The sequence below is a fragment of the Nerophis lumbriciformis genome, linkage group LG30 (assembly GCF_033978685.3).
Source record: "Nerophis lumbriciformis linkage group LG30, RoL_Nlum_v2.1, whole genome shotgun sequence".
NCBI classification, from domain to species: Eukaryota; Metazoa; Chordata; class Actinopteri; order Syngnathiformes; family Syngnathidae; genus Nerophis; species Nerophis lumbriciformis.
The window spans coordinates 27,333,012-27,352,103 of NC_084577.2; the positions used below are offsets into that span (position 1 = coordinate 27,333,012).

At 36.4% G+C, this 19,092-nt stretch overlaps 1 protein-coding gene across 1 annotated transcript in view; it reads left to right on the forward strand.

Moving 5' to 3' along the window:
• Window positions 1-19,092, forward strand: part of gucy1a2 (guanylate cyclase 1, soluble, alpha 2) — a 110,066-nt gene that overhangs the window by 38,008 nt on the left and 52,966 nt on the right. The window contains exons 2-3 of the mRNA XM_061925857.1: window positions 6,142-6,203; window positions 15,382-15,497. Of these exons, the coding sequence (XP_061781841.1) occupies window positions 6,142-6,203; window positions 15,382-15,497 (178 nt within the window). The remainder of the gene's footprint in view (window positions 1-6,141; window positions 6,204-15,381; window positions 15,498-19,092) is intronic.

Genomic DNA, 19,092 nt, shown 5'->3' on the forward strand with positions numbered 1-19,092 from the left:
ACTAAAAATCAATGTTGTTATGAATTATTTACCCATTTAAAGTTCACATTAAAAATATTCCACTTGGAACTATTTTTTTAGGGAAAATATTGCATATTTTGTGTGTCTGCCATAAAAAACGACGTTATCTACGACATAAGGACATAAAACAAACAAACAAACAAAAAAAACATAAAAAAAATTGACCTAGAGATTTAAGCAAGTTAAAAAAATAAAGACAATAAAAATGCCAGACAATAAATAATATCAAAATGGCTCCGGCATGTTTTGATTTTCCAAAAAGTGTTCCAGCCTGCAGGAGGTGTATCCTGTCATGTCTACAAGTTCAGTACAGCACTTCCTGTCCACGCTGCTTTCTATTTAATTTGTATTTTATTTTACCTCAACTCCGCCCCCTTGCTCACTTGTCACACACTCAGACTCAGCGAGGCGCTGGAAATGTCCGTGGTGGGCGGAGGCCTTTGAGTGACCTCTCCAGCTGGCACACTGTGTTCTCCTCTTATCGCCTTTGAGCTGCATCACACGCCATCTCATCAGGCTCCGCCTTCTCAGGCCAAATGTGCAAAATATGCTAGCAGGCGCTATTTAGTAGATCTTCATCCTTACCTTCATTGTTTCCAAGTGGTGTCTGTAACGCGGCAGTAAAACGGTGCGTCAAACAAAACGTCAGTCATCGTCATGGACCCACTGACTCAATAACTCCACGGTGACGTTTTGGGGAATTTACTGAGGAATTTGTGAAACTGAAACAATAGCTCAACAATGGCTAAATTAGAGCCCCTGAATATGTCTACGCTTTATAATCTGACTAATCACTAAAATAGTCCATGACTAATCCACTATCAAAATAATTGTTGGTTGCAGCCTTATTGTATAGTTCAGGGGTGCTCACACTTTTTCTGCAGGCGAGCTACTTTTCAATTGATCAAGTCGTGGGGATCTACCTCATTCATATATATCATTTATATTTACTTATTTATGAAATATATGTTTTTGTTAATAAGTTAAAGGTGTTTAATGATAATGCAAGCATGTTTAACACATATAGTTAATATTGTTAATAAATTAAAGGTGTTTAATGATAATGCAATCATGTTTAACATATAATTAATATTGTTAATAAATTAAAGGTGTTTAATGATAATACAAGAATTTTTAATACATATAGTTAATATTGTTAATAAATTAAAGGTGTTTAATGATAATACAAGTATGTTTAATACATATAGTTAATATTGTTAACAAGTTAAAGGTGTTTAAAGATAATGCAAGCATGTTTAACACATATAGTTAATATTGTTAACAAGTTAAAGGTGTTTAATGATAATACAAGCATGTTTAACACATATAGTTAATATTGTTAACAAGTTAAAGGTGTTTAAAGATAATACAAGCATGTTTAACACATATAGTTAATATTGTTAACAAGTTAAATGTGTTTAATGATAATACAAGCACGTTAAACACATATAGTTAATATTGTTAACAAGTTAAAGGTGTTTAATGATAATACAAGCATGTTTAACACATATAGTTAATATTGTTAATAAGTTAAAGGTGTTTAAAGATAATGCAAGCATGTTTAACACATATAGTTAATATTGTTAACAAGTTACGGTGTTTAAAGATAATACAGGCATGTTTAACACATATAGATTCCTTTCTTTCATGAAGACAAGAATATAAGTTGGTGTATTACCTGATTGTGATGACTTGCATTGATTGTAATCAGACAGTGGTGCTAAAAACGTCCGCATTTTCGAATGGAGGAGAAAAAAGTCCTCCTTTCTGTCCAATACCACATGAAAGTGGTTGGTTTTTGGCATCTTATTTGTCCAGCTTCCGTACTCCTTTGTATACACTTTACAAGAAATACATCGTCGGCAAACTCCGTAGCTTGCTAGCTTGTGCACGCCAGCTTTCTGAGACTCTTGTTTTGTTAGCGCAACTGTGCAGTCGGTCTTTGGAGTTTTGACGACAGGTACGGCGCCAGAGTCTGTTGAAATAAAGTGTTTCTCGCCTTCCGGTCGGTAATTTTAATGAGCTGGCAGCAGCCAGCGTCATCTCAGAAGACCCTCGGGTGCCGTGAATGTCAATCAAGTGACGAAAGTGACGTCATAGTGATTTATGATCGCTCATTTTTAGGACTATTTTTTTATGATCGACTGACACACCCTCCGAGATCGACCGGTAGCTCGCGATCGACGTAATGAGCACCCCTTGTATAGTTACACAGCATCCGACACTCTTTTTTAACTTGTATTAACAATCTTGTGCTAACAACCAACCCAATTCCAACGCATAGCCCCCTCCAGTCTGCGTGCATCACTTTCCAAACGGTGTCTGTAACACGGCAGTAAAACGGTTGCTCAAACAAAACAGATGTCGTCGTCATGGACCCACTCGCTGCGTTTTTTTGTGGTCCCCTTTATTTAGAAAAGTATCAAAATACCTTTTTGGTATGGGCACAACACTAGTCATTACCTCACAAACTGATGCCTGGCCTGGTTGGCATCATATATATATTTTCTGGGTGATGGTTTATCAGAGGTGGGTAGAGTAGCCAGAAATTGTACTCAAGTAAGAGTACTGTTACTTTAGAGATTTATTACTCAAGTAAAAGTTATGAGTAGTCACCCAAATATTTACTTGAGTAAAAGTAAAAAGTATGTTGTGAAAAAACTACTCAAGTACTGAGTAACTGATGAGTAACATACACACACACATATTATATATATATATATATATATATATATATATATATATATATATATATATATATATATATATATATATATATATATATATATATATACACATACATTGATATATACAGTATATCATTTATATTTATTTATTTTGCCGTTTTTGTTTACATGTTAAAGGTGTTTTAATGAATATACATGCATGTTTAACACATATAGATTCCTTTCTTTCATGTTGACAAGAATATAAGTTGGTGTATTACCTGATTCTGATGACTTGCATTGATTGGAATCAGACAGCAGTGCTTAACGTCCACGTTTTCAAATGCAGGAGAAAAAAAGTTCCTCCTTTCTGTCTAATACCACATGAAAGTGGTTGGTTTTTGGTATCTTATTTGTCCAGCTTCCATATTCGTTTTCACACACTTTACAAGAAATACATTGGCGGCAAATTCCGTAGCTTGCTAGCTTGTTTGCGCTGGCTTTCGGAGACTCTTATTTTGAAAGCGCAGGCGCAATGGAGCAGCACTTTTATTGTGAAGACAGGAACTGTGCAGTCAGTCTTTAGGCTTTTGACGGGATGTACGGTTGAAATAAAAAAGTGTCTTTTTTCCTTCACACTTTTGATTGATTGATTGATTGAAACTTTTATTAGTAGATTGCACAGTACAGTACATATTCCGTACAATTGACCACTAAATGGTAACACCCGAATACGTTTTTCAACTTGTTTAAGTCAGGTCATGTGACCGCCTGGCTCTGTTTGATTGGTCCAACGTCACCAGTGACTGCATCTGATTGGTGGAACGGAGTGAACGTCACCAGTGACTGTATTTGTTGAAACGCAGGCACTATGGAGGTCTGTTTGACAGACCAAAACAAACAAAGCGTGCATTAACAGATCGATAAAAATTAGTAGCGAGTAGCGAGCTGAATGTAGATAAAAGTAGCGGAGTAAAAGTAGCGTTTCTTCTCTATAAATATACTCAAGTAAAAGTAAAAGTATGTTGCATTAAAACTACTCTTAGAAGTACAATTTATCCCAAAAGTTACTCAAGTAGATGTAACGGAGTAAATGTAGCGCGTTACTACCCACCTCTGTGGTTTATTAAGTAGCTTCTCATATTACAGTCTAGGGTCGCCAAACCTTTTTTTTATTTCCTACTTCAAACATGGATAACAATTCAATAATACGGGAAAAAAATGTCAGTCATAAAAATCACAACGTCTGTCCGGCTTCGTGTGTCGTCCTGGAAACGCTCCAGACGAAGAAGGCCTGGCAGTTTTTGTCAGGGTTTGTTTATCTGTGTGTTTGTAACATGACTCAAAAAGTTACGGATGGATTTTGATGAAAATGTTTCTCTTTCCCTTTTACGACCTCGCAAGGAATTGTTTTTACTTCCGGACCGGCAAAAAACTACACGGGCCAAGTTTCTCATTTCATACCGTCACACGTCACGGCACTATTGTGATGATTTTGGTACCGCACCGTACATCCCTAGTTTTATTTACATCTAAGTGTCAAGAAACTGGATCCACTTTCATTATCATAACTTTCATTACCGCGGCCATATTTTGGCTTTATTGATGCAAATAAATAGTGTTCGCTTATAAAAGTGAGGCTCCTCCTATTTTAGCAAATATTTTGATTATACTGTAATTCGAAAAAAGGACATATTTTAGACGAGTCAGTGTACAGCTTGTTAAGCAATTGACTCAAATTGACTCAACAACCAACATTTTTGTGTCTCCTGCCATGCATGGTAGCTATTCCCGGTACCTGGGAACCAATTTTCAGTACATTTTGTGTGTGTTAATAAATGCTAATTATTTAATAAAATATTGTTATTCTTTTAATGTAACATTTATGAAAACTGTGTTGTCCTGATCTTATATCTTGTTTTATTATTACATGTGAGTCTCTTTTGCAATGCACTTGCACCTCCAGGACATTAGATGGCAGTACTGTATGTTATGTTGTTTAACGGGGAAGCTAAATGTGTTATGTTGCGCCCTACAAAGTGTTTATACTGTCCGTATTGTACTTATTACACACCAGCTGTTTGATCATCTTCATTGTAGTTTTCATGACTATAATAATAATAATAATAATATATTTTATTTGTAAAAAGCACTTTACATTGAGTAAACAACCTCAAAGTGCTACAGTGTATTAAAAAAAATATAAATAAAAAGATAATAAAAAAATAAAAAAAATAAAAACTAGAACAGCCAAATAGCTAGAACTAGTATGCATTAGGGCTGCAACAACTAATCGATTAAATCGATTAAAATAGATTATAAAAATAGTTGACGATTAATTTAGTCATCGATTCGTTGGATCTATGCTATGCACATGCGCAGAGGCTACTTTGTATTATTATTATTTTTTTTTTTTATAAACCTTTATTTATAAACTGCAACATTTACAAACAGCTGAGAAACAATAATCAAAATAAGTATGGTGCCAGTATGCTGTTTAAAAAAAAATACTGGAAAGGATAGAAACATAGTTTGTCTCTTTTATCCGATTATTAATCGATTAATCGAAGTAATAATCGACAGATTAATCGATTATCAAATTAGTTGTTAGTTGCAGCCCTAGTATGCATATATCTTAAAAAAGGCTTTTAAAAAAAGAAGGGTTTTTAAGCCTTTTTAAAAAGCATCCACAGTCTGTGGTGCCCTCATGTGGTCAGGGAGAGCGTTCCACAGACTGGGAGTGGCGGAGCAGAAAGCCCGGTCTCACGTTGTTCGTAGCTTTGTCCTCGGAGGTTGGAGGAGGTTAGCCTGTCCGGAGCGGAGGTGTCGAGTGGAGGATTTGGGAGTGAGCAGTTCTTTGAGGTAGAGGGGGGCACTGGTGGGTTAGTAGGAAGATTTTGTATTCAATCCTGAGTGGAACAGGAAGCCAGTGAAGGGATTTGAGAATTGGTGTGATTTGGTCATATTTCCGCACTCTCATCAGGATCCGTAGCAGCACTAAATTTGGAGGCGTCGAAATCGCCATGTAAAATCGCTAATGCTAATAGTAGCCTGTCTATGGCAAATTTGGTGTAAATTAGCATCAAGCTCGCACATTTTTGGAAGAGCGAAGCCTCACTTAACACATCGGTTTTGAAAATTGCGACATTACTTCAAGGGAGTCCGCTCTCAGTGCTGCTTGAGTGATTGTTTACATGAGCCGCCGTTGAGTCACGTGCAACAAAGGTATCCAAATATGGCACCGTTTGATTTTAGGTGAGTCGATACTTGGTAGTACCGACGGTAACACTTGGAAATGTCCGTTTTTGGTTCCGGCGCCACCGGCCTGAAGGTGTTTTGTCGGAGATGAACGATGTTGACGATAAGCGTGTCGTGTTTTGTTTGCGGTTTTGGCTTTAGGTCCAACAAAAATGCTTGTCGCTTTCCTCATTGGATGTTTTACTTCTTCTTGCAGACACAGACTGTTCAAGAGGCTCTACAGAGAACTCTGAAGTTTTACAGACAACGAGACATCAGGTAGGATTCTTCCGGGTTGTCGTCCGTCTTAAGTAACACTTTCATTTGTTTACTGCCATTTGACTGGATCCTATATCGCACACGCACACCTAGTTGTTGTTGTGTTCAGGGGACTTTTTTTTGGCCCCATGTTACGGTACCTGGGTTGGTTGCCGACTCAAACAACTTTCTGCACTTCGGCTCAAAAACGCAGTTGAAAACGCGCTAGCTTGATGCTAATATATATTGGCTTTGCCATTGACATGCTACTGATTAGCATTAGCGATTTTAACCTTTTAATTTCAACACCTTCAAACATGTTAGTGACAACAAATAAGATGCACGTTACAATCAAACAGCTGGTGTGCAATAAGTACAATACTTACAGTATTAACACTTTTTAGGGCGTGACAAAAAAGTGACCAACACACCATAAACTATACACGACTGCCATCTAACATATTTGCAAATGAGACTCAGAAAAGTGCCAATAAAACAAGATATAACAACTAGACAGCAGTTATAATAATCAGCTCATTTTTAAATAACAATTAAAAGTTATTGACACACAAAAGTACCGAAAATTGGTAATATCGATGTCGTATCGGTTCAAATTTGAGCGGTACCCATCCCTGATTTTGACAGCCGTAAAAATCATGTTTTCTAGATGTGTTAGTGACAACAACAAATAAGACGCACGATACAATCAAACAGCTGGTGTGTAATAAGTACAATACTTACAGTATTAACACTTTTTAGGGCGCAACAAGAAACAAAACGTAATGTAATATTTGCAAATGAGACTCAGAAAAGTGGTAATAAAACAAGATGTAACAACTGGACAGCAGTTACCATAATCAGCTTTTAAATAACAATTAATAGTTATCAACACACACAAAAATACCCAAAATTGGTAATATCGATAATATCGATATCGTATCGGTTCAAATTTGAGCGGTACCCATCCCTGATTTTGACAGCCCTAAAAATCATGTTTTCTATATGTGTTAGTGACAACAACAAATAAGATGCACGATACAATCAAACAGCTGGTGTGTAATAAGTACAATACTTACAGTATTAACACTTTTTAGGGCGCAACAAGAAGCAAAACGTAATGTAATATTTGCAAATGAGACTCAGAAAAGTGGTAATAAAACAAGATGTAACAACTGGACAGCAGTTATCATAATCAGCTTTTAAATAACAATTAATAGTTATCAACACACACAAAAATACCGAAAATTGGTAATATCGATAATATCGATATCGTATCAGTTCAAATTTGAGCGGTACCCATCCCTGATTTTGACAGCCCTAAAAATCATGTTTTCTAGATGTGTTAGTGACAACAACAAATAAGATGCACGATACAATCAAACAGCTGGTGTGTAATAAGTACAATACTTACAGTATTAACACTTTTTAGGGCGCGACAAAAAAGTGACCAACACACCATAAACTATACACGACTGCCATCTAACATATTTGCAAATGAGACTCAGAAAAGTGCCAATAAAACAAGATATAACAACTGGACAGCAGTTTTCATAATCGGCTCATTTTTAAATAACAATTAAAAGTTATTGACACACAAAAGTACCGAAAATTGGTAATATCGATGTCGTATCGGTTCAAATTTAAGCGGTACCCATCCCTGATTTTGACAGCCCTAAAAATCATGTTTTCTAGATGTGTTAGTGACAACAACAAATAAGATGCACGTTACAATCAAACAGCTGGTGTGTAATAAGTACAATACTTACAGTATTAACACTTTTTAGGGCGCAACAAGAAACAAAACGTAATGTAATATTTGCAAATGAGACTCAGAAAAGTGGCAATAAAACAAGATGTAACAACTGGACAGCAGTTATCATAATCAGCTTTTAAATAACAATTAATAGTTATCAACACACACAAAAATACCGAAAATTGGTAATATCGATAATATCGATATCGTATCGGTTCAAATTTGAGCGGTACCCATCCCTGATTTTGACAGCCGTAAAAATCATGTTTTCTAGATGTGTTAGTGACAACAACAAATAAGATGCACGTTACAATCCAACAGCTGGTGTGTAATAAGTACAATACTTACAGTATTGACACTTTTTAGGGCGCGACAAAAAAGTGACCAACACACCATAAACTATACACGACTGCCATCTAACATATTTGCAAATAAGACTCAAAAAAGTGGTAATAAAACGAGATATAACAACTGGACAGCAGTTATCATAATCGGCTCATTTTTAAATAACAATTAATAGTTATTGACACACAAAAGTACCGAAAATTGGTAATATCGATGTCGTATCGGTTCAAATTTAAGCGGTGCCCATCCCTGATTTTGATAGCCCTAAAAATCATGTTTTCTAGATGTGTTAGTGACAACAACAAATAAGATGCACGTTACAATCCAACAGCTGGTGTGTAATAAGTACAATACTTACAGTATTAACACTTTTTAGGGTGCAACAAGAAACAAAACGTAATGTAATATTTGCAAATGAGACTCAAAAAAGGGGTAATAAAACAAGATGTAACAACTGGACAGCAGTTATCATAATCAGCTTTTAAATAACAATTAATAGTTAACAACACACACAAAAATACCGAAAATTGGTAATATCGATAATATCGATATCGTATCAGTTCAAATTTGAGCGGTACCCATCCCTGATTTTGACAGCCCTAAAAATCATGTTTTCTAGATGTGTTAGTGACAACAACAAATAAGATGCACGATACAATCAAACAGCTGGTGTGTAATAAGTACAATACTTACAGTATTAACACTTTTTAGGGCGCAACAAGAAACAAAACGTAATGTAATATTTGCAAATGAGACTCAGAAAAGTGGTAATAAAACAAGATGTAACAACTGGACAGCAGTTATCATAATCGGCTCATTTTTAAATAACAATTAATAGTTATTGACACACAAAAGTACCGAAAATTGGTAATATCGATGTCGTATCGGTTCAAATTTGAGCGGTACCCATCCCTGATTTTGACAGCCCTAAAAATCATGTTTTCGAGATGTGTTAGTGACAACAACAAATAAGATGCACGTTACAATCCAACAGCTGGTGTGTAATAAGTACAATACTTACAGTATTAACACTTTTTAGGGCGCAACAAGAAACAAAACGTAATGTAATATTTGCAAATGAGACTCAGAAAAGTGGTAATAAAACAAGATGTAACAACTGGACAGCAGTTATCATAATCAGCTTTTAAATAACAATTAATAGTTATCAACACACACAAAAATACCGAAAATTGGTAATATCGATAATATCGATATCGTATCAGTTCAAATTTGAGCGGTACCTATCCCTGATTTTGACAGCCCTAAAAATCATGTTTTCTAGATGTGTTAGTGACAACAACAAATAAGATGCACGTTACAATCAAACAGCTGGTGTGTAATAAGTACAATACTTACAGTATTAACACTTTTTAGGGCGCGACAAAAAAGTGACCAACACACCATAAACTATACACGACTGCCATCTAACATATTTGCAAATGAGACTCAGAAAAGTGCCAATAAAACAAGATATAACAACTGGACAGCAGTTATCATAATCAGCTCATTTTTAAATAACAATTAATAGTTATTGACACACAAAAGTACCGAAAATTGGTAATATCGATGTCGTATCGGTTCAAATTTGAGCGGTACCCATCCCTGATTTTGACAGCCCTAAAAATCATGTTTTCTAGATGCGTTAGTGACAACAACAAATAAGATGCACGTTACAATCCAACAGCTGGTGTGTAATAAGTACAATACTTACAGTATTAACACTTTTTAGGGCGCAACAAGAAACAAAACGTAATGTAATATTTGCAAATGAGACTCAAAAAAGTGGTAATAAAACAAGATGTAACAACTGGACAGCAGTTATCATAATCAGCTTTTAAATAACAATTAATAGTTATCAACACACACAAAAGTACCGAAAATTGGTAATATCGATGTCGTATCGGTTCAAATTTAAGCGGTCCCCAACCCTGATTTTGATAGCCCTAAAAATCATGTTTTCTAGATGTGTTAGTGACAACAACAAATAAGATGCACGTTACAATCCAACAGCTGGTGTGTAATAAGTACAATACTTACAGTATTAACACTTTTTAGGGCGCAACAAGAAACAAAACGTAATGTAATATTTGCAAATGAGACTCAGAAAAGTGGTAATAAAACAAGATGTAACAACTGGACAGCAGTTATCATAACCAGCTTTTAAATAACAATTAATAGTTATCAACACACACAAAAATACCGAAAATTGGTAATATTGATAATATCGATATCGTATCGGTTCAAATTTGAGCGGTACCCATCCCTGATTTTGACAGCCCTAAAAATCATGTTTTCTAGATGTGTTAGTGACAACAACAAATAAGATGCACGTTACAATCCAACAGCTGGTGTGTAATAAGTACAATACTTACAGTATTAACACTTTTTAGGGCGCAACAAGAAACAAAACGTAATGTAATATTTGCAAATGAGACTCAGAAAAGTGGTAATAAAACAAGATGTTACAACTGGACAGCAGTTATCATAATCAGCTTTTAAATAACAATTAATAGTTATCAACACACACAAAAATACCGAAAATTGGTAATATCGATAATATCGATATCGTATCAGTTCAAATTTGAGCGGTACCTATCCCTGATTTTGACAGCCCTAAAAATCATGTTTTCTAGATGTGTTAGTGACAACAACAAATAAGATGCACGTTACAATCAAACAGCTGGTGTGTAATAAGTACGATACTTACAGTATTAACACTTTTTAGGGCGCAACAAGAAACAAAACGTAATGTAATATTTGCAAATGAGACTCAGAAAAGTGGTAATAAAACAAGATGTAACAACTGGACAGCAGTTATCATAATCCGCTTTTAAATAACAATTAATAGTTATCAACACACACAAAAATACCGAAAATTGGTGATATCGATAATATCGATATCGTATCAGTTCAAATTTGAGCGGTACCCATCCCTGATTTTGACAGCCCTAAAAATCATGTTTTCTAGATGTGTTAGTGACAACAACAAATAAGATGCACGTTACAATCAAACAGCTGGTGTGTAATAAGTACAATACTTACAGTATTAACACTTTTTAGAGCGCGACAAAAAAGTGACCAACACACCATAAACTATACACGACTGCCATCTAACATATTTGCAAATAAGACTCAGAAAAGTGGTAATAAAACGAGATATAACAACTGGACAGCAGTTATCATAATCAGCTCATTTTTAAATAACAATTAAAAGTTATTGACACACAAAAGTGCCGAAAATTGGTAATATCGATGTCGTATCGGTTCAAATTTAAGCGGTACCCATCCCTGATTTTGACAGCCCTAAAAATCATGTTTTCTAGATGTGTTAGTGACAACAACAAATAAGATGCACGTTACAATCCAACAGCTGGTGTGTAATAAGTACAATACTTACAGTATTAACACTTTTTAGGGCGCAACAAGAAACAAAACGTAATGTAATATTTGCAAATGAGACTCAGAAAAGTGCTAATAAAACAAGATGTAACAACTGGACAGCAGTTATCATAATCAGCTTTTAAATAACAATTAATAGTTATCAACACACACAAAAATACCGAAAATTGGTAATATCGATAATATCGATATCGTATCGGTTCAAATTTGAGCGGTACCCATCCCTGATTTTGACAGCCCTAAAAATCATGTTTTCTAGATGTGTTAGTGACAACAACAAATAAGATGCACGTTACAATCCAACAGCTGGTGTGTAATAAGTACAATACTTACAGTATTAACACTTTTTAGGGCGCAACAAGAAACAAAACGTAATGTAATATTTGCAAATGAGACTCAGAAAAGTGGTAACAAAACAAGATGAAACAACTGGACAGCAGTTATCATAATCAGCTTTTAAATAACAATTAATAGTTATCAACACACACAAAAATACCGAAAATTGGTAATATCGATAATATCGATATCGTATCGGTTCAAATTTGAGCGGTACCCATCCCTGATTTTGACAGCCCTAAAAATCATGTTTTCTAGATGTGTTAGTGACAACAACAAATAAGATGCACGTTACAATCAAACAGCTGGTGTGTAATAAGTACAATACTTACGGTATTAACACTTTTTAGGGCGCAACAAGAAACAAAACGTAATGTAATATTTGCAAATGAGACTCAGAAAAGTGGTAATAAAACAAGATGTAACAACTGGACAGCAGTTATCATAATCAGCTTTTAAATAACAATTAATAGTTATCAACACACACAAAAATACCGAAAATTGTTAATATCGATAATATCGATATCGTATCAGTTCAAATTTGAGCGGTACCCATCCCTGATTTTGACAGCCCTAAAAATCATGTTTTCTAGATGTGTTAGTGACAACAACAAATAAGATGCACGTTACAATCAAACAGCTGGTGTGTAATAAGTACAATACTTACAGTATTAACACTTTTTAGGGCGCGACAAAAAAGTGACCAACACACCATAAACTATACACGACTGCCATCTAACATATTTGCAAATAAGACTCAGAAAAGTGGTAATAAAACGAGATATAACAACTGGACAGCAGTTATCATAATCAGCTCATTTTTAAATAACAATTAATAGTTATTGACACACAAAAGTACCGAAAATTGGTAATATCGATGTCGTATCGGTTCAAATTTGAGCGGTACCCATCCCTGATTTTGACAGCCCTAAAAATCATTTTTTCTAGATGTGTTAGTGACAACAACAAATAAGATGCACGTTACAATCAAACAGCTGGTGTGTAATAAGTACAATACTTACAGTATTAACACTTTTTAGGGCGCAACAAGAAACAAAACGTAATGTAATATTTGCAAATGAGACTCAGAAAAAGTGGTAATAAAACAAGATGTAACAACTGGACAGCAGTTATCATAATCAGCTTTTAAATAACAATTAATAGTTATCAACACACACAAAAATACCGAAAATTGGTAATATCGATAATATCGATATCGTATCAGTTCAAATTTGAGCGGTACCCATCCCTGATTTTGACAGCCCTAAAAATCATGTTTTCTAGATGTGTTAGTGACAACAACAAATAAGATGCACGTTACAATCCAACAGCTGGTGTGTAATAAGTACAATACTTACAGTATTAACACTTTTTAGGGCGCAACAAGAAACAAAACGTAATGTAATATTTGCAAATGAGACTCAGAAAAGTGGCAATAAAACAAGATGTAACAACTGGACAGCAGTTATCATAATCAGCTTTTAAATAACAATTAATAGTTATCAACACACACAAAAATACTGAAAATTGGTAATATCGATAATATCGATATCGTATCGGTTCAAATTTGAGCGGTACCCATCCCTGATTTTGACAGCCGTAAAAATCATGTTTTCTAGATGTGTTAGTGACAACAACAAATAAGATGCACGTTACAATCCAACAGCTGGTGTGTAATAAGTACAATACTTACAGTATTAACACTTTTTAGGGCGCAACAAGAAACAAAACGTAATGTAATATTTGCAAATGAGACTCAGAAAAGTGGTAATAAAACAAGATGTAACAACTCGACAGCAGTTATCATAACCAGCTTTTAAATAACAATTAATAGTTATCAACACACACAAAAATACCGAAAATTGGTAATATCGATAATATCGATATCGTATCGGTTCAAATTTGAGCGGTACCCATCCCTGATTCTGACAACCCTAAAAATCATGTTTTCTAGATGTGTTAGTGACAACAACAAATAAGATGCACGTTACAATCAAACAGCTGGTGTGTAATAAGTACAATACTTACAGTATTAACACTTTTTAGGGCGCAACAAGAAACAAAACGTAATGTAATATTTGCAAATGAGACTCAGAAAAGTGGTAATAAAACAAGATGTAACAACTGGACAGCAGTTATCATAACCAGCTTTTAAATAACAATTAATAGTTATCAACACACACAAAAATACCGAAAATTGGTAATATCGATAATATCGATATCGTATCGGTTCAAATTTGAGCGGTACCCATCCCTGATTTTGATAGCCCTAAAAACCATGTTTTCTAGATGTGTTAGTGACAACAACAAATAAGATGCACGTTACAATCAAACAGCCGGTGTGTAATAAGTACAATGCTTACAGTATTAACACTTTTTAGGGCGCGACAAAAAAGTGACCAACACACCATAAACTATACACGACTGACATCTAACATATTTGCAAATAAGACTCAGAAAAGTGGTAATAAAACGAGATATAACAACTGGACAGCAGTTATCATAATCAGCTCATTTTTAAATAACAATTAATAGTTATTGACACACAAAAGTACCGAAAATTGGTAATATCGATGTCGTATCGGTTCAAATTTAAGCGGTACCCATCCCTGATTTTGACAGCCCTAAAAATCATGTTTTCTAGATGTGTTAGTGACAACAACAAATAAGATGCACGTTACAATCCAACAGCTGGTGTGTAATAAGTACAATACTTACAGTATTAACACTTTTTAGGGCGCAACAAGAAACAAAACGTAATGTAATACTTGCAAATGAGACTCAGAAAAGTGGTAATAAAACAATATGTAACAACTGGACAGCAGTTATCATAATCAGCTTTTAAATAACAATTAATAATTATCAACACACACAAAAATACCGAAAATTGGTAATATCGATGTCGTATCGGTTCAAATTTGAGCGGTACCCATCCCTGATTTTGACAGCCGTAAAAATCATGTTTTCTAGATGTGTTAGTGACAACAACAAATAAGATGCACGTTACAATCCAACAGCTGGTGTGTAATAAGTACAATACTTACAGTATTAACACTTTTTAGGGCGCAACAAGAAACAAAACGTAATGTAATATTTGCAAATGAGACTCAGAAAAGTGGTAATAAAACAAGATGTAACAACTGGACAGCAGTTATCATAATCAGCTTTTAAATAACAATTAATAGTTATCAACACACACAAAAATACCGAAAATTGGTCATATCGATAATATCGATATCGTATCAGTTCAAATTTGAGCGGTACCCATCCCTGATTTTGACAGCCCTAAAAATCATATTTTCTAGATGTGGAATGTTCTTGTTTATCTCCCGCCATTTTCTTTGTTTCTGTTTGGGTTGTCCGCAGGTGTCCGGACTCCAGCAGGCAAAGTGAAAGTAAGGAAGACAAGTGCCCTTTTCTAGAAAATTCTGGCTCGGAAGAGGACGTTCTTCAAATCCTGAACTACATGGCCACCATCCTCGGTAAGATTTGTGCGTCCTATTACCGTCACAATGTGCACGCAACCCCAAATGATCCGCTCCCTGCCTTTTCCGAATCCGAGTCGCCGGCGTGACAGGCGAGTGTGCTGACGACCGAGCTAAAAGCCTTTATATACGTATATGTATGGGCAACATATACATATTTTTGTATATGTTGCCCATACATATATATGTACATACTACATTAACAAAATGGATGTATAATTATATATATAATTGGATATTAAGAGAATGTAAAAGTTGGACTCCTACATTGTTTACTTCTGTGACAACCTCCTTAAAGTTTTGTAATCAATCAGAAATATCAAGCATGGATACGTGTGGAGAGTGTACTCATCATGCTTTGTAATTTTGTTGACATTTTACGTTGGTGTGATTTTTTTTTTTTGCACCATGACTAGGGAAGGTTGTTTGCATCGGGTCATATAAGTGAATGCCGTGCAAACATCCACGCAGCGCATAACTAAAGGTCAATGACCGCACCCACAGGAATGTGTAACCATGTCTGTTGACATTTTGCGTTGGTCCGATTTATTATTTTTTTCATGCACCATGACTAGGAAAGGTTGTTTGCATTGGGTCATATAAGTAATTGCTGTGCAAACATCAACGCATAACTAAAGGTCAATGACCACACCCACGGTAATGTGTGACCATGTCTGTTGACATTTTGTGTTGGTCCGATTTATTATTTTTTTATGCACCATGACTGGGGAAGGTTGTTTGCATTGGGTCATATAAGTAAATGCTGTGCAAACATCCACGCAGCGCATAACTAAAGGTCAATGACCGCACCTACGGTAATGTGTGACCATGTCTGTTGACATTTTGCGTTGGTCCAATTTATTTATTTTTTTCACGCACCATGACTAGGGAAAGTTGTTTGCATCGGGTCATATAAGTCAATGCTGTGCAAACATCCACGCAGCCCATAACTAAAGGTCAATGACCGCACCCACGGTAATGTGTGACCATGTCTGTTGACATTTTGTGTTGGTCCGATTGTATAATTTTTTCATGTACCATGACTAGGGAAGGTTGTTTGCACTGGGTCATATAAGTAAATGCCGTGCAAACATCCACGCAGCGCATAACTAAAGGTCAATGACCGCACCCACGGGAATGTGTAACCATGTCTGTTGACATTTTGTGTTGGTCCGATTTATTATTTTTTTATGCACCATGACTGGGGAAGGTTGTTTGCATTGGGTCATATAAGTAGATGCTGTGCAAACTTCCACGTCGCGAATAACTAAAGGTCAATGACCGCAACCACGGGAATGTGGGACCATGTCGGTTGACATTTTGCGTTGGTCCGATTTATTAATTTTTCATGCATCATGACTAGGGAAGGTTGTTTGCATCGGGTCATTTAGGTGAATGCTGTGCAAACATCCACGCAGCGCATAACTAAAGGTCAATGACCGCACCCACGGGAATGTGTGACCATGTCTGTTGACATTTTGCGTTGGTCCGATTTATTATTTTTTCATGCACCATGACCAGGGAAGGTTGTTTGCATCGGGTCATATAAGTGAATGCCGTGCAAACATCCACGCAGCGCATAACTAAAGGTCAATGACCGCACCCACGGGAATGTGTGACCATGTCTGTTGACATTTTGCGTTGGTCCGATTGATTATTTTTTTCATGCAACATGACTAGGGAAGGTTGTTTGCACTGGGTCATATAAGTAAATGCTGTGCAAACATCCACGCAGCGCATAACTAAAGGCCAATGACCGCACCCACGGGAATGTGTGACCATGTCTGTTGACATTTTGCGTTGGTCCGATTGATTATTTTTTTCATGCACCATGACTAGGGAAGGTTGTTTGCACTGGGTCATATAAGTAAATGCAGTGCAAACATCCACGCAGCGCATAACTAAAGGTCAATGACCGCACCCACGGTAATGTGTGACCATGTCTGTTGACATTTTGCGTTGGTCCGATTGATTATTTTTTTCATGCAACATGACTAGGGAAGGTTGTTTGCACTGGGTCATATAAGTAAATGCTGTGCAAACATCCACGCAGCGCATAACTAAAGGCCAATGACCGCACCCACGGGAATGTGTGACCATGTCTGTTGACATTTTGCGTTGGTCCGATTGATTATTTTTTCATGCAACATGACTAGGGAAGGTTGTTTGCATCGGGTCATATAAGTAGATGCTGTGCAAACTTCCACGTAGCGTATAACTAAAGGTCAATGACCGCACCCACGGGAATGTGTGACCATGTCTGTTGACATTTTGCGTTGGTCCGATTGATTATTTTTTTCATGCACCATGACTAGGGAAGGTTGTTTGCACTGGGTCATATAAGTAAATGCAGTGCAAACATCCACGCAGCGCATAACTAAAGGTCAATGACCGCACCCACGGTAATGTGTGACCATGTCTGTTGACATTTTGCGTTGGTCCGATTGATTATTTTTTCATGCACCATGACTAGGGAAGGTTGTTTGCATCGGGTCATTTAGGTGAATGCTGTGCAAACATCCACGCAGCGCATAACTAAAGGTCAATGACCGCACCCACGGTAATGTGTGACCCTGTCTGTTGACGTTTTGTGTTGGTCCGATTTATTATTTTTTCATGCACCATGACCAGGGAAGGTTGTTTGCATCGGGTCATATAAGTAAATGCTGTGCAAACATCCGCGCAGCGCATAACTAAAGGTCAATGACGGCACCTACGGTAATGTGTGACCCTGTCTGTTGACGTTTTGCGTTGGTCCGATTTATTATTTTTTCATGCACCATGACTAGGGAAGGTTGTTTGCATCGGGTCATATAAGTAAATGCTGTGCAAACATCCACGCAGCGCATAACTAAAGGTCAATGACCACACCCACGGGAAGGTGTGACCATGTCGGTTGACATTTTGCGTGGGTCCGATTGATTATTTTTTCACGCACCATGACTAGGGAAGGTTGTTTGCATCAGGTCATATAAGTAAATGCTGTGCAAACATCCACGCAGCGCATAACTAAAGGTCAATGACCGCACCCACGGTAATGTGTGACCATGTCTGTTGACATTTTGCGTTGGTCTAATTTATTGTTTTTTTCATGCACCATGACTAGGGAAGGTTGTTTGCATCGGGTCATTTAGGTGAATGCCGTGCAAACATCCACGCAGTGCATAACTAAAGGTCAATGACCGCACCCACGGGAATGTGTGATCATGTCTGTTGACATTTTGTGTTGGTCCGATTTATTATTTTTTCATGCACCATGACTAGGGAAGGTTGTTTGCACTGGGTCATTTAAGTGAACGCTGTGCAAACATCCACGCAGCGCATAACTAAAGGTCAATGACCGCACCCACGGTAATGTGTGACCATGTCTGTTGACATTTTGCGTTGGTCCGATTGATTATTTTTTTCATGCACCATGACTAGGGAAGGTTGTTTGCACTGGGTCATATAAGTAAACGCTGTGCAAACATCCACGCAGCGTATAACTAAAGGTCAATGACCGCACCCACGGTAATGTGTGACCATGTCTGTTGACATTTTGCGTTGGTCCGATTTATTATTTTTTCATGCACCATGACCAGGGAAGGTTGTT